Source organism: Macaca nemestrina, chromosome 15 (assembly GCF_043159975.1).
Source record: "Macaca nemestrina isolate mMacNem1 chromosome 15, mMacNem.hap1, whole genome shotgun sequence".
NCBI lineage: Eukaryota > Metazoa > Chordata > Mammalia > Primates > Cercopithecidae > Macaca > Macaca nemestrina.
In genome coordinates, this window is record NC_092139.1 from 93,147,366 (window position 1) to 93,163,424 (window position 16,059).

A 16,059-nucleotide genomic window follows, 5' to 3' on the forward strand; every position below is an offset into this window, starting at 1 on the left:
CGCGCGCAGGGCGCTGGTGGGGCGCGCGGCGCGCGCGCGGGGCGGGGGCGCGCGGAGGGGGGGGCTGCCCCGGGGCGGCCCCCCCAGGTCGGGGCGCGGCGGGCGGCGGCGGCGGGCGCGCGTCCCGTCCAGGTCCCGAGTAACCGCCGCCGCCGCCGCCAAAGCTCGCCAACATGGCGGACCTGGAGGCCGTGCTGGCCGATGTCAGTTACCTGATGGCCATGGAGAAGAGCAAGGCTACCCCGGCCGCCCGCGCAAGCAAGAGGATCGTCCTGCCGGAGCCCAGGTACCAGCTGCCCCGGCCGGCGCCGGCCCCAAGCCGCCGCCCCCTGCGGCCGCCAGCGACTCCCTGCTTCCTGGAGGGTCAGGCACTGAGCCCCCGCTGCCCCGGGGCGGGTGACACAGCGGAGCGGGCGATGCGGGGCCAGCCTCGTTGTTCCAGTCTCTGAAATGGGGCATCGGAGGGCTGGTGGGGGGCACTCCGGGAGAGAGCGCTCCGAAATGCCCGGCGCGGCGCCCTGCGCGCAGCGAGCGCCCCAGCGAGGGGCTGGTTATGACTTTGCTGGACTAGCTCCATCCCTCTCGCCCCCTCCCGCCCAGCCCTGTCCTGCCCTGTCCCATCCCCGTGGTTCTTCCTGTTGCATTGGTGTGGTCCCCCTTGGCTCCTTTCCTGTCACTCCTTTGCGCTCCATCCTGGTCGCTGCTTCTTCCCGGGCTCTGCGGTCCCCCTTTCCAACTTCATCTCTCAGCTCCCTCTGGGCTGCTTACCTGGGGACTGCAGGCTTGTTGCTTATGGTCCGAGGTAAACTGCTGTTTTCAGTGCTTGCTCTTCTTGTAGTCACTAAGTCTAGTCGCCTTCTTAGGCTTCTCTTCTATTTTGTGCCTAGGCAGGATTTTGACCCACTCAATATTCTTTTTGGTGCGAAGTGTGTCACCTGAGCTGCTTTCCTCAACTTGTAGATCTACTGGTGGCACTTCATTAAAAAATTGAAACGGGAGTCACTTAAAAAGACACTTGAACGGATGATTCCAGACAGGAATTTGTTGTTAAATTATCAAAGGAGGGCCCGATTGAATTGGCGAGGGGCTCGGTGAGGTCCATACCAAGTTGCAATTTTCTCTCAAATGATTTATTATTAAGGAACTAGTAAATTTTTTTGCTGGTTCGTATCATCAGCACTTCCCCAGAAAAACTAGTTCGTCAGGTTAATGGTGAGTTTTAAATAGTGTATCAAGGCTTCAGCGATGGATTTTTTTTTTTCTCTAGCTCCTTTTTCCTAATTAACACCATCATGAGTTGTGCAGCTAATGCGGTTCCTTGATGCTAAATAGCTCTTGGAATTGATGCTCAAAAGAGGCATTTTCTTTATGGTGAATTTGAAACCATGCAATTCTGTAAAATATTGGAATCTACACCAAAGTTACTGTCCATTTGAAATCATCAGTCCGTCAAGCGTTAGGCGCCCGAGATTGCTTAAATGTTACCTAATGCTAAGTGATCATCATATGATTTTTTTACAAGTCCATCTATGAGCCCTATGATACAGAGAATACCAGTCCGCTTGTTATTTGTTGTGAAAAGCTAAATTGTGCAAATGAAGACTTGCTTGCTGGATATTTTTGGCCTCTTTTTCCTCCTTAGCCCAGGCCTCTTGTTGGCTTTGCAGGGTGTGCTACTCTTTGATAGGCAATGCCAAGTAGTGAAAATCAGGGAAAAGTGCAAACCTGTCTGTGATGTCGTGAGTTTAACACCCCTATTCCAGAGTGCAGCAGATCTGAAGCTAATTGAAAAAATCAGTGCTGCTTAAAATTTCCGGCAAATGGGAAACTTATTTAGAGAACAAGAACTCCTATATCAAACCTAAATTTCACCGAAAAAACTGTCCATTTTTATAAATGTGGTAGAAAAAGGCTTAATTCCTTTTTCTCTTGCCTTTCCTAGTGTCCCTCCACCACCCAAAGGCAGGGAGTCCTAAATATGTGGGGTTTCTATATATACAATTGATAAATCTCAACTCATGGGCAGTTATTTTTTTGGGGGGTAGAATATAATATTACTAAAGTTAGGAACTTCTGTTCAGTTTTCTTTTTTTCTTGGTATTTGGAACTTAATGTGACTTCTGCTTTTTTAGTGTCCCTCTTAAGAACTTACTTATGCGCTTAGGGTGTTCACTTCCTTGTATGAATGCCTTTGTTTTTCAGTGGTATTTTTTGGTAATGCTTTCTTTTAAGGCAGAGTGACAGCCAGCATATTTCTCATGACATTTTAAAATTGAGAAATACCAACCAGAGAGTAATTTTAGGAAACAGCCCTTCAGTAATTGTTATTCTGTTGCTCTTTTTAAAATAGACTCTCGAATTGGGCCATTGGAACCTCCCCCTGAGATTCTAATTTGTCTTCTACTTATCTTAGTGGCTTTGGCTTTAGTTTTGTAATGTAGCTATTTACATAGTAACAGTCACTCCTTGGGCTGTGTTAGGATTCTGTCACATTGAGATTATCAGGTACAACATCTTGCAAAATTCTGTCTACCACGGGATGGCAGTTAGTAGCCTACCTATTTGATTCGGAGGTTGGGGGTTGGGGAATTTCTAGATCCTGTAAGAAAGTTAACTGCGTGTTAAAATGCCCCAGCCTAATGACTTAAATGGCTGGTATGACTTCACACTTTTGTTGAAAGGGATACGGGTCAAATGTTTTCTGATAAGAGTTTCTATTTCAGCTTCATTATAGAGCAAGCCATGTGACCCCCAGTTTTTGGTATTCTTGAAAGAGATGTTCAGATTTGTATTTTTAGTATCTGAATGAGAAGCATACATTTTAATTTGCCTTTGGTCTATCACTAGTGATTTTTTTATTTCCAGCAAATTATTTGCAGTCACTATTCTTTGTGCTTCCTTATTTTAGTTACTTTGCCTTTTCCACAGTTTTAAACAGAAGAGCATCAGAACGAAATATCTAGCTAATTTAAATGAAACACTGGGTTTGCAGCTTCCTGCTATTACAGGAGAGTCTCAGAAAATGGAACATTCTGCCCAGGGGAGATTTTGCTTCTCTGAGATGGCAAGAGGCAAACATTTTGTTATGTTGACACATTATTCAATTAACCAATGAGTGCAAATCCTGGAAAAGCTGACTATTTGTCCAAATGGTATAGCTGCTTTAGTTTACTGAAATGTTGTTGGGCTAATGTAGCTGATAATGGGCCCTATTGGGAGTAGTAGACTGTGACCCACAGACTCCCTGTGCAGGCCCAGTTAAAACAGGAGCATTTAGATGTGCAGGCCAGTTGTTTTACGTCACGTTGGAAAAGAAATACCTTTACTTAAGTAAGGTCTAATTCATAAGCAAAGGCCCACGAAAAGTCAACATCTTAAACCCTGGAGTGATTCAGATGACTTTTACTGTAGGCTGTATTACTCTGTTACTCTTTTTTTAAAAACAGAATGAAATTCAGATGACTTGAAATCACACATAGTTGAAAGAGGTTGAGTAACGTGAACTTCATCTTTCCCCTGGAGTCTCATTTCTGTTTACTGGACATTGCGAATGTTGGATCACCTATTGCAAAGCTTGTCCTTTCAAAGTATTCATACAATATGATAGGAAGGGCTGAAATGACATTTTAAAGATTCTTTGTAATTTTCTAAGAGGACTGAGAGTCCTTAAAGGACATTTATGATACCGTTTATGACATTAATTCAGTACATAGTTGTAGAGCCATTTCTATGAGCCAGGCCCGGGATACTATGACAAACCCAGCCACAGCCCCTTCCTTCATGGAGCTTATAGACTAGTGTGAAATGCACAGAGTCGAGCCAAGAAGGATGTTTGCTTTAAAGTGTAATTGCTTGAAGATTTTATTTAAGCACAAACAAATAGCGTATAGATGACTTTTATTATTCTATATGCATGGAATATAGAATAATAAAAAAGAATGAATATAGAATATAGGATAATGCATAGAACACATGATGTTCGGTAAGTGTTTTACAATAATTTGTTAGTGATTACCTTTGAAGAACTATCTAAACATAGTCTCCATAGTGATATGGTAGTTTGCATCTTTCTGTTTGTGCAGCTACTGCTAGTGGCCCAGTTTTCTTCTTTAGTGGACATGGAATTTATTCAGTAATTTTCTAACTCCAATCAGTAAGTGGTTGGTGGATAACTTGAAATATTCCTCTCTGTTTAGGCTGTAGAGTTTTCTGTGTCTTCATTCTCCGGTCCTCATAGCCTAATTTTTAACTGAAAAGTCCATGTTGGAAGCACAAATAGCCTTTAGAAAGAAAGTATTTCTTATTATTGATAGGAGTAGTTCTCTGAGTAAGCAGTAGTGTTCTTGCTGCTTTTTCATTAAGGTACAAATTCAAAACATAATTGGTTCTGACCTTTCAGTTATTACTTCATTCTTGGTCCAAGTTAACTTGTGCCAGTGACTTGAAGATGCAAGAAGTGCGTGTAGTTGTCAATTCTTAGAAATGAATGTTCCGGCGAAATCTGTTTTGGACCTAGAATCTGCCAAAGCCGAGCATCGTGAAATACTTCGAATGGAGAGCCTCATAGATCTCTCTGAGGTACAAGCAGTTCTAGCTTTTACACGCAATGTGTTCTTAGAGGCAGCCTCTTAAAGTGTTTCCCCAGTACACTGAGTTGGACTTTGCCAAACATCTGTTTGGGCAAGGATGGAAACTATCAGACGAAGGTGTCAAGGCTAGAGGAAGGGAAGCGCAGGTCTTTTTCAGTCAGTGGCTGGCCAGCAGAGTAGTGAAATGCAAAATAGTATTAAATAGCTAGCAGGACGCCTGGCCTCCCTAGGGTCCCTGGAGCCCTGGCAAACGAAAGAGAAGTTTAACCTCCATGATGTCATGATGTATTAACTACCTTTAATTGAGAGCTCATCCTCTGTCAGGCGGTTGGCATAATTAGTTCATTTGTCCCCACAATAGTTCCACCAGGTGAGTTGCATTAGCTCCATTTAACAGAAGGAGCAGACACTCAGGGAAGGTAAGGAGCTCAGCCCAGGTGACACCTGACAGTGGCGGAGGCAGGAATGACGCCCAGGTTTTGCCCAGCTCGGGGTCTTTCCCAGCCCAGGGAGGGTCTTGCTGGGCTGCCTCACCAAAAATGAATACCAAACTCCCTCGCGTCTTATTTTGCAAGGAATGGATGAAACTGCGAGACTTTTTATTTGGGGGAAAAATCCTTTTTCGTACTCTCCCGATCGGCTGCTAGTCCTCAGAGACTGATAGAGAACACCTATTCCTCTGGGACCTGCAGAAACGGTAATTATGATTAAGTGAATAAGCAGCTTGTTCCTTATTTCCCATGAGCTTGAGGGTTAAATGCCTATTCTGTTTAACACAAGCCATGCAGTCTTGCTGGTGTTCGTGAGAAATTGTGTAATACACCATCTCACCCCCCAGCCTCAAAACAGGATTTGTGCTGTCTTTTTATTTAGAAAAGGGGCCGCCTGAGCTGCCCCCTCTCCTTTTTATTTAAAAAAGGAGTAGCCTGAGCTGTCCCCTGCCCTGAATTTTTCATTTCTGGGAAAAGAGTAAAAGGGAAAAACAGTATATTTGGCTTTATTTGCAATAACAATCACTTTCTCATTCAAATATTCTTCCTTTGTTAATACAGTCACATATCTGCGGACCACTGTAGGTGACAATGTAGGCTGTGTGCATGGCTATCATTGTCTCTTCTTATTCTCTGGACATTGGCAGTGGGGACATGGAAATGATTAATTTGGCAACTTTTACTCTATTATTGCAGAATCATTTGTATGGTAAGTAATTTGCATGCGAATGGGACTGGATATCCCGGCCCCCCTCTCCTTCTCTGATTTCTTACTTTTTTATTCTTCCCTTCCTATTTTTATCATTGATTAGAAGTTACAACCCCTGGGCCCTTTGTGATTGCTCTGTGGGTCTAAAATGCAGAATAAGTAATAATGTGGCTCTTCATAGCCTGTAAATGTTTCTTCTAATTTTGGAAGCCATCTTTTGGGTCCTCTCTGCTTCCACTGGAGCATACGCATATTTGAATACTTTCTATGTAGGACACTATATAAAGAGCCCATTGCAAATGCAGTGAAAATGTTTTTGCAAAATATTTTGTAAACTATTTTGTGATTGGTAGTTGGTAAAAGTCAGCTTGATCCAGCCTTGGACCCGTACTGTCGTTTGCCACCATTTCCTTCTCCTACAGTCTCAGGAGCAGGAAAAGATGCTGATAGGAAAATAGCCAGCCCAGACCTCCATCCTTAGTGCACCAGAAGGCCACTGTCATTGCTGGGCCCCTCGTTTTCCTGTGCCTTCCCTACTACCTGCCAAACTGTCGTGTAAGAGAAGGTTCTAGATCAGGAGCCAGAGGTAAGGATCTGATTCCACTGGCAACTTGCTGTGGGACCTCTGCAAGTCACTTAAATTTGCTGTATTTAGTTTCTCCATCTGTAAAATACAATATCTATTTCTTTCCGATTGTAAAATGTCCCAATAAAAATCTGCCTTGTGAGCATTTTCTGTCGTGCAATACATTTGTAAATAATAGGAAACATTAAAAATTACCCATATTGAATTTCAGACATGGATAACTCAAGAAAAAAGATGGGAAGGAATATTAAAAGAAATGATTAAAAACATTTATACTATAGGGTTATTGTTAAGATTATGTATAGTGTAAGATACAAGTACACCTTTAAAAAAGTACAATGTAATAGCGAATATTAAGGCAGTCTTGCAAGGAGACCCTGGTGCCATGTGCTCTGAGAGAGGAAGGAGTGGGTTTGGGAGGCAGGACTTCTAAAAAGCTGGATGATTGGTTGGAACAGAGAAGAGCAATTGTGGAGCCTTAGACTCATAAGTAGGTTAATTGCCCAGATTTCTTAGTTTTCCTCCTCTAGTTGCTTATTGTGGTACTGTGTGTCTAGAACCTTCTATGCATGATACCTCACTCACACTTTTTTTTTTTTTTAATTATACTTTAAGTTCTAGGGTACATGTGCACAACGTGCAGGTTTGTTACATATGTATACATGTGCCATGTTGGTGTGCTGCACCCATTAACTCGTCATTTACATTAGGTATATCTCCTAATGTTATCCATCCCCTCTCCCCCAACCCCACAACAGGCTCCAGTGTGTGATGTTCCCCACCCTGTGTCCAAGTGTTCTCATTGTTCAATTCTCACCTATGAGTGAGAACATGTGGTGTTTGGTTTTCTGTCCTTGTGATAGTTTGCTCAGAACGATGGTTTCCAGCTTCATCCATGTCCCTACAAAGGACATGAACTCATCCTTTTTTATGGCTGCATAGTATTCCATGGTATATATGTGCCACATTTTCTTAATCCAGTCTATCATTGATGGACATTTGGGTTGGTTCCAAGTCTTTACTATTGTAAATAGTGCCGCAATAAACATACGTGTGCATGTGTCTTTATAGCAGCATGATTTATGATCTTTTGGGTATATACCCAGTAATGGGATGGCTGGGTCAAATGGTATTTCTAGTTCTAGATCCTTGAGGAATCGCCACACTGTCTTCCACAATGGTTGAACTAGTTTACAGTCCCACCAACAGCGTAAAAGTGTTCCTACTTCTCCACATCCTCTCTAGCACCTGTTGTTTCCTGACTTTTTAATGATCGCTGTTCTAACTGGTGTGAGATGGTATCTCATTGCACTCATGCTTGTTTGCTTGCTTGCTTTCCTCCCTTTCTTTTTTCCTTTCTTTCTTTCATCTATCCATCTATCCATCCCGTAGGCTCCGGGATGGTGGTATCAGTGCGTAAGAGTTGCAAGCGTGCTAATTAAATAGGTATAACCAGGCAATTAGCAGAGCTGACTCATTCTTTAGAGGTCTTTGTTTCAGAAAAATGAACCAAAAATCATGATCTAAAAGCAGCTGGCTTCATTGTATTGTGTATAAGGTGATTCATTCCAGTCTTTCTTAGACATTAACAGATTGCATGTTAATAACATAGGATTGTAGTATCTCATGTTTGAAAAGATCTTGGGGGATGTCCAATCTAGTTATGCTTTTTGATGGGTGACTTCCCTCTCTAATATCTAGCCACAGGCATCTTTGATGAGCATCTTTGGAAACTGTTGTATCAGAAAGCTCTCTTGTAATACCTTCTGTGCACTGATCTCTTATTATCCCTTTGTGGTTGTGAGAAACAAGTTTAGTTCCTCTCAAATGTGACCGATCATCAAGCATTTGAAGGCAGCTCCTCTAGCTCAAGATGCCTTTTATAGGAAGCTGTCCCCAGTTCCTTTAGTTGTTCCTCATATTGCACACTGCTGTGTGTAATCTGTGCTCATTAGTCTGAACATTACTGAGCTGAGTAAGAATATCAAAATTTATGAAGACCAAAAAGAGATCTGTAAAATTATCATAATTAATTTAGTAATGACAAAGCTAGTAATAAATTCTGTTTGAAGTGTGTGGTTGAGTCCCTCTGAAGTTCCATTTTAGGATTTGGTTCCTTGAATGATTTAAAATTCATTATACCAGTTTGCTTAGGGGATGAATATTTTCATTAGTCAGAGTTTGGAAGCCAGGTATGGGTTACATGTGTATTATGACAACAGCTGCCATTGCTGACCGCTAAGTAGGTACTAGGCACTGGTGTTCTTAGATAATTATGGACTAAAATATTTCAGGAAGAAAGGGAGCTTTAAATATGCAGAAAAAAGTCATAGGATATTTATTAGGGGGTATGTTTCATATAGTCAAAAACATAAAATCACTGTAATCCCAGCACTTTGGGAGGCCAAGGCAGGTGGATCACCTGAGGTCAGGAGTTCGAGATCAGCCTGGCCAACTTGGTGAAACCCCGTCTCTACTAAAAATACAAAAATTAGCTGGGCATAATGGCAGGTGCCTGTAATCCTAGCTACTCGGGAGGCTGAGGCAAAAGAATTGCTTGAACCCAGGAGGCAGAGGTTGCAGTGAGCCAAGATCGTGCTATTGCCTCTAGCCCTGGTGGCAAGAGCAAAACTCCGTCACAAACAAACAAACAAAAAAACCAACCAAAACAACAGCAACAAAAAACCCCATAAAATCCCATTGGCTAGGGAAGACAGCAAACTTCTTCAATGTCGGCAATAAAACTTTCTTGAATAATGTGCTGTTAGTATTCGTGCATTTTATTATTAAGTCAGTCAATTGATCTTTATTATCTTGTTTAGATACTAATGTGTCTGGTTATATTTTCAGGTGTATTTCTTTGAAATTTTTCGTATCTTTATTGCCTTTGATAAAAGTTTAAATTAAAAATGAAGCCAGGTGTGGTGGCTCACGCCTGTAATCCCAGCACTTTGGGAGGACAAGGCAGGAGGATCGTTTGAGCTCAGGAGTTCAAGGCCAGCCTGGGCAACATGGCAAAACCCAGTCTCTACCAAAAATACAGAAAATTAGTCGGATGTAGTTGTGCGCACCTATGGTACCAGCTCCAGCTACTCAGGAAGCTGAGATGGGAGGATTGCTTGAGCCCAGCAGGCACAGATTGCAGTGAGCTGAAATCATGTCACTGCACTCCAGCCTGACAGAGTGAGGTCTCATCTCAAAACACACACAAAAAACAAAGAAAACCAAAAGCTAAAAGTCGCATGGAATGGCATTTACACAGCTGTTAAATATTGCAGACTTTCATTTTCCTTTGTGAATGTCTAAGACCATGATGGTATTTTGGAAACATCTTTTTAAAAAATATGAGGTATTTGGTGGTGGTGGTGGGGTCTATCTTCTATTTAAAATGGAATGAATCCTCATGGCTAAGTAAGATCAGGGGACTTTAATATACATCTTTAACCTGGTCCTACCTTTTTCAAGTGAATTTTCTTTGTCTTTTTTTATATTATGACACCGTAACTGGGAAAAGTATCATGCAATAAATATCATCATCACCAGGAAGTCTAGAATAGCGTGCAAAATTTCTGTCCTATCTTTTTCGTTCCATTTTGGACCTGCTTCTTTCTGTTTTGTTTCCAGTGGCAATGGAGAAAAGCTTTGTTTTTTATGCAAAACATCCCAATAGTATAGAAGAAAAACATTGCACAATAGCAGTTTCTAAGCAATGAATGAGAGGACACGTATGTTGGTGACTTTGTTGTTCCTCATCATCCCTCAAATAAAATAAAACCGAGAGTGTTTTTGGAAAGGGATTTATTAGGGTTTCATCATTTATTTGACTGGCTTATTAAATTCCACATGGAAGACTAGCTTGACTCTCCACATTTCTGTCCTCATTTAAGTAAGGTGACCTGCTTGATGCTGGATTGATGTTTCAAATTATTGTAAAAATTCAGGCTCCTCTATAAGAAAAGTTTATTTGGGTGGAAACTCCTTCGTGTGAGATGATCGTTCTAAGTGAAGCATTATGGCCTATGGTTTATGACTAGCTGGGGTGGCATAGGTGATGGTGGAGCAGATAGAAAAAGCAGGGCATGTTTGAAGTGCTCAGTGGTGCTAGCCTTTTACAACCCTCTTTCCCTTACTTTCAGGAAACTTATGCTCTAGAACTAGGGTTTGACTTGGGTCAGTATTGAAATGATCTTAGTGAGAGGCCAACTTGCCGGACTTCTCATGTAGATCTGTAGTTATACAGGTTAGCTAATTAAACCCAGTGACAGTAGATGGTCATTTATTTCGTGTTTATTACATTAGATGGTCATTTATTTAGAGTTTAAGAAAATCCCACAGTAGATGGTCATTTATTTAGAGTTTAAGAAAACCCCACTGATATTTGTAGATAGTGTTTTATAGTTTTATATATATATTAACTTTTAACTTTTTTACAATTATGCTTGGTAGTAGGTAGAATTTTTGTTGTTGTTGTTGTTTTTGGGAGATAGAGTCTCGCTCTGTCGCCCAGGCTGGAATGCAGTGGCGCGATCTCGGCTCACTGCAAGCTCTGCCTCCCGGGTTTACGCCATTCTCTTGCCTCAGCCTCCCAAGTAGCTGGGACTACAGGCGCCTGTCACCACACCTGGCTAATTTTTTTTTGTATTTTTAGTAGAGACGGGGTTTCACTGTGTTAGCCAGGATGGTCTCGATCTCCTGACCTTGTGATCCGCCCGCCTCGGCCTCCCAGGTAGTAGGTAGAAATTTTAAAAAGGACAAAAGATTACTCCAGCTTCATCCATGTGGAGATATTGAGAGGTATATTTTATGTATTTGAGGACAACTGGTTTTCTCCTTAGATACTAGTATCTTGACTGTGGTGCAGGGAGTGGCTTTTAGCCTTCCAGACTCAGAAACTAGATTTTATTATATCACTGTACTAAGCATCTGTCTCTTATTGTGAAACTCACATGATCAGCCAAGTCCGCCTGACTAAATTATTCTCTTCCTATAGGCCTCTGGTTCTTATTTTAAGATTAAAGACCCTTTTGAGAATCCTACTAAGTGAGAGCCTCTGGTTCTTATTTTAAGATTAAAGACCCTTTTGAGAATCCTACTAAGTGAGAGCCTCCCCCTCCCAAAAGTGCGCTAACTCACTTACACAGTAGATTTACCTGAAAAGCTACACCATAGCTAGAATGTCCAGTTTGCTACATTGCATTGAACACTGGCTCCTGTAGGAGCCTCCGTGCCCAGCGTCTGTGTGGCTGGAGCTCTCTCTCGTGGGTCGCCCTTGTGGGAAGCAAAATGACCATCAGAAGGTGATGTAGCGAGCACGGACCCACGTGGATGAGTCAGATGGTTACTTGGGACTCAGTCACGCTCCACAGGGGCGGCTTACGCTGGATGTCCAGTACTTGAAATCCCTGACCATGGGTGGCCTCGGGACAAGTCATCTTTCCGTGTTTTCATGTTTCCTGTTGTAGCTGGTGGGCACACCTCCGCTGGATTTGAGAATATAGTTCATGAAACCACTGCCAAAGCTGCCCAGACCAGAAACCTTTGGCATTTCTCGGCCCTTTGTGTTATGTATTGATTTAAAGTTTTAATTCTCAGAGAGCAAGCTTTTTTCTTTATTTAGAGATTCTTGGAAATGGCTCCATAATACTCATCATCTTATTTTAGAAGAAGGAAATTCAGGTTCAGGGAAAAGTTAATTGCTCAAGGTCGCGTTAATAACAAATGGCACAGTTGAGCTTCAAACCCAGGTTTTCTGATTCCAAATTCAGCATATTTTCAGAGAAACCTTCAGACTGTCTTTTTCCTGGTGAATCTTATTTTATGAGGCGGGGGGACTCATGAATTTGAGTAGAGGAGCACTGTCAATTTCAGACATTAGTAACACAGTTTGAAAATGCATTGTATTCATTCAGTAAAGATTATCAACTGCAGGGGTCTGAGGAAGTGTTCCAGTAGCATAATTTCACTGGCCACATTAACTTAATAATAAATACATTAATAATTCTCTAGAAAAGGTGTCATAAATTCCATGTTAAGTAATAAGATTGTTATTAATAATGATGGCAGTGTTATAACTTGAGAAAAACTACATGTTATGGGTTCTTAATATTTTCTTACCGCAAACATCTTTTTGTGATTTTAGGTGCATTCTTAATTAAAATTCATCTCCATCCCTGCCAGTGGGTGAATGAGTATCCCTGACTTGAACACATTTGTCAGTTACTCTAGATACGTAAAGGAGTTTTTTTTTTTTTTTTTTTTTGGAGACAGTCTCATTCTGTTGCCCAGGCTGGAGTGCAGTGGTGTCATCTCAGCTCACTGCAACCTCCGCCTCCCACGTTCAACCAATTATCCTGCCTCAGCCTCCTGAGTAGCTGGGACTGCAGAAGTGCTCCACCATGCCTGGCTAATATTTTTGTTTTTTTTTGTAGAGACAGGGTTTTGCTATGTTGCCCAGGCTGGTCTCGAACTCCTGGCCTCAAGTGATTCAACTGCCTCAGTATCCCAAAATGTTGGGATTACAGGCATGAACCACTGTGCCTGGCCCGTAAAGGATTTTTAATGTTAAACTTGGCACTCGTTAGCAGTTCATTCTAAATTGTGATGGAAAATTAATGGAACAGGTTGCATATCTAACCCCTACCCAGAAAGGTTGTTGAGCTCAGCTTGGGGCAGAGTTGTATTTGTCAGGAACACATTAGTAAATCCATTTATGGCTTTTGCCTTCTTCACCTGGTGGTGCGTGTGGAGCTTTTCCTCGTCAGCAGTATATGGACCTTGTCAGTGTTTGGAATTGCTGCATGAGATGTCAGAACTCTGATCTACTTAACCCTGTGCTCAGAAGCGCAAGTGCAATTGCAGTGAATGTTCTTACACAGGTGCCTTTGGGTCTATGTGTGAGCCTTTCTCTGAGGTAGATTGCTGGAAAGAAGTAAGATAGGGGCACATTCTCCTCTACATTTAAGGATAGAGCTGCAAAGAAATTTTAATTTTATTCAGAAGCTTTACTGTTAAGACTAATATTTTTATTTTGAAATTATTTCATATAAAGTCGGGTGAAACAAAAAAAAAGTTATTGTTGGTTAGAACCAAGAATTTAAGTGTAAATGAAGAGATACATGAGGACAAGATAAGAGTTAAATAAAAATTCTGTAAGATCAAATTTGAATTGGAAGGTTATTTGAAATTCATGATTTTTAAAAAAAATAAGTGTACTTATCATCCCCAGTCTTTAAAAAAATTCAAGACACAATTGCATTTCCATCACGTAGGCACCCCATGCACCTGCGCCTGACTGCAGGTGTGGGCGAGATGAGCCTGGAACCTCTGTTATCTGTTGTATCAGAAAGCGAAGGCGCCATCTTAGAAATGTGGTGGGCACCATCCCTAACAAACTCTGAGGCCAGAAGAAGGGGTTCCCACTGGCTAAAAGTGAGATACCCTGACCATCAAAAGAATATGGCTGATACAAACCCACTGTGGTGGGCAGAATGATGCCCCCCTGAAATATCCACATCTTAATCCCCAGAACCTATGAACATGTTCTATTCTACGACAAGGGGGCATTAGGGGTGTAGGTGGCATCACAGCAGCTAAGCTGCTGAGTTTAAGATAGAGAGATGATCCTGGATTATCTAGGTGGGCCCTAGTGTTACCCTGAGTGGGGCGGGGAGTTGGTGTCAGAGCAATGCAACATGAGAGTGAATCAACCAGCCACTGCTGGCCTTTTGAGGAAGGAGGAAAGGGCCATGGACCGAGGAATGTTGGCAGCCTGTAGAATCTGGAAAAGGCAAGGAAGTGGCCTGTCTCTTACGGCCTCCATGTAAGACCACAGCCCTACTGACATTCTGATCTCAACCCAGGGAGGCCCATTTCAGACCTCTGACGTGCAGATCTGTAAGAGTCAATTTCTGCTTGATTTAAGCCTCAAGTTTGTGGTAATTTATTATGACTGCACTAACAAACCAAGATACTGATGCTAGCCACAAGCGATCCCCAAACAAGACAGAAGAGAACACCTCATTGATCACCACCAGCAGTAGAACCGTGGCACCTACCTGTCTCTCAATAGTGGCAATTGAAAAGGTAAAGAATTAAGCGTTTATCCTGAAAACTGCTTCTTAGAGTATTCAGAACCTAGTTGATGGTTGGGGTGGCGGGACAGGAATTTTTTTTTTTTTTGTGACAGGCTCTCGCTCTGTCACCCAGGCTGGAGTACAGTAGTGGTGTGATCACAGTTCACTTCAGGCTCAATCTCATGGGCTCAACTGATCCTCCTACCTCAGCCTGCCAAGTAACTGGGACTATGGGCACAGGCTAGCATGCCTTGCTGATTTTTTTTTTTTTTTACTTTTTTGATAGAGATGGGGTTTTGCCATGTTGCCAAGGCTGGTCGAGAATTCCTGGGCTCAATGATCAGCTCACTTTAGCCTCTCAAAGAGTTGGGATTGCAGGCTTGAGCCACTGTGCCCAACCAATCAATGAGGGGACTTCTTTTTTTATTTTTTATTTTTTTTTGAGATGGAGTCTCACTCTGCCCCTAGGCTGAAGTGCAGTGGCACAGTCTTGGCTCACTGCAAGCTCCGCCTCCCGGGTTCATGCCATTCTCCTGCTTCAGCCTCCCGAGTAGCTGGGACTACAGGCACCCGCCACCACGCCCAGCTAATTTTTTTGTATTTTTAGTAGAGACAGGGTTTCACCATGTTCGCCAGGGTGGTCTCGAGCTCCTGACCTCGTGATCCGCCTGCCTCAGCCTCCCAAAGTGCTGGAATTACAGGCGTGAGCCACTGTGCCTGGCCCATATTGCAATTCTTAATGAAAATATTGATTTAGGCAAAGATCATCAGTGTATGATGTCACTAAATGAAAGACTGGTGGGGAATTTCAGATGGAGAGATCAGACTATCACTAACTGAATTTTCTATGTAATTTTTGCATCACTAGGATGAAATAACTGTGTACCCCATATTGTGAGGCAATATAAAGTACCAAAACCATCTCAAAAGTATTCCTGCCCCCAAATGGTGGACTTGAATATGATCAAGTCTTTTGAGGTAACTTTCAGTTTATAGGAAATATGGAGAGAGAGGAACAATGAAAGACCTAATAAGGAAGCAACAGACAGAAAGGGCATCCCCCGTGATGGCTTCCTCGGCTTCCTCAGGGGTGTCACTGCAGATAAAGGTGAGGGGTGGGGACAGTCAGGTGCCCTTGATGAGAAGAGATTTAAGAGATGGCGCTATCAGATGAATGTGTGGATCTTGGTTAGATCTGGATTGAAACCCACCAGCTATACAAAAGACACCTGAGTCATGGAAATGTGGTTAGAAACTGAGCATTGGATCTTCAGGAATTATTATTTCCAAGGGGGAGTTGGGAAGTAATAATAGACTGTGTTTATATGAGAAAAATTTCCATAATTTTTAGAAATGCAAGCTGAAATAGGCTAAAACGACATGTGGTCTTAGATTTGTTATTGATTGATTGATTGATTGAGATGGAGTTTTGCTCTTGTCGCCCAGGCTGGAGTGCAGTGGTGCAATCTTGGCTCACTGCAGCCTCCACCTCCCGGGTTCAAGCAATTCTCCTGCCTCAGCCTCCCAACTAGCTGGGATTATAGGCAACTGCCACCATGCCCAGCTAATTTTTTGTATTTAGTAAAGGCGAGGTTTCACCATGTTGGCCAGG

At 42.4% G+C, this 16,059-nt stretch overlaps 1 protein-coding gene and 1 long non-coding RNA gene across 2 annotated transcripts in view; one reads left to right on the forward strand and one right to left on the reverse strand.

Annotated features, from left to right (window-relative positions):
- Positions 1 to 291, reverse strand: part of LOC105495706 (uncharacterized) — a 45,737-nt gene extending 45,446 nt beyond the window's left edge. The window contains exon 1 of the long non-coding RNA XR_011614011.1: positions 213 to 291. This is a non-coding gene — a long non-coding RNA (uncharacterized lncRNA). The remainder of the gene's footprint in view (positions 1 to 212) is intronic.
- LOC105495703 (G protein-coupled receptor kinase 3) overlaps positions 114 to 16,059 on the forward strand; it is a 164,137-nt gene continuing 148,191 nt past the window's right edge. The window contains exon 1 of the mRNA XM_011765430.2: positions 114 to 286. Coding sequence (XP_011763732.1) covers positions 174 to 286 — 113 coding nt within the window. The 5' untranslated portion in view covers positions 114 to 173. The remainder of the gene's footprint in view (positions 287 to 16,059) is intronic.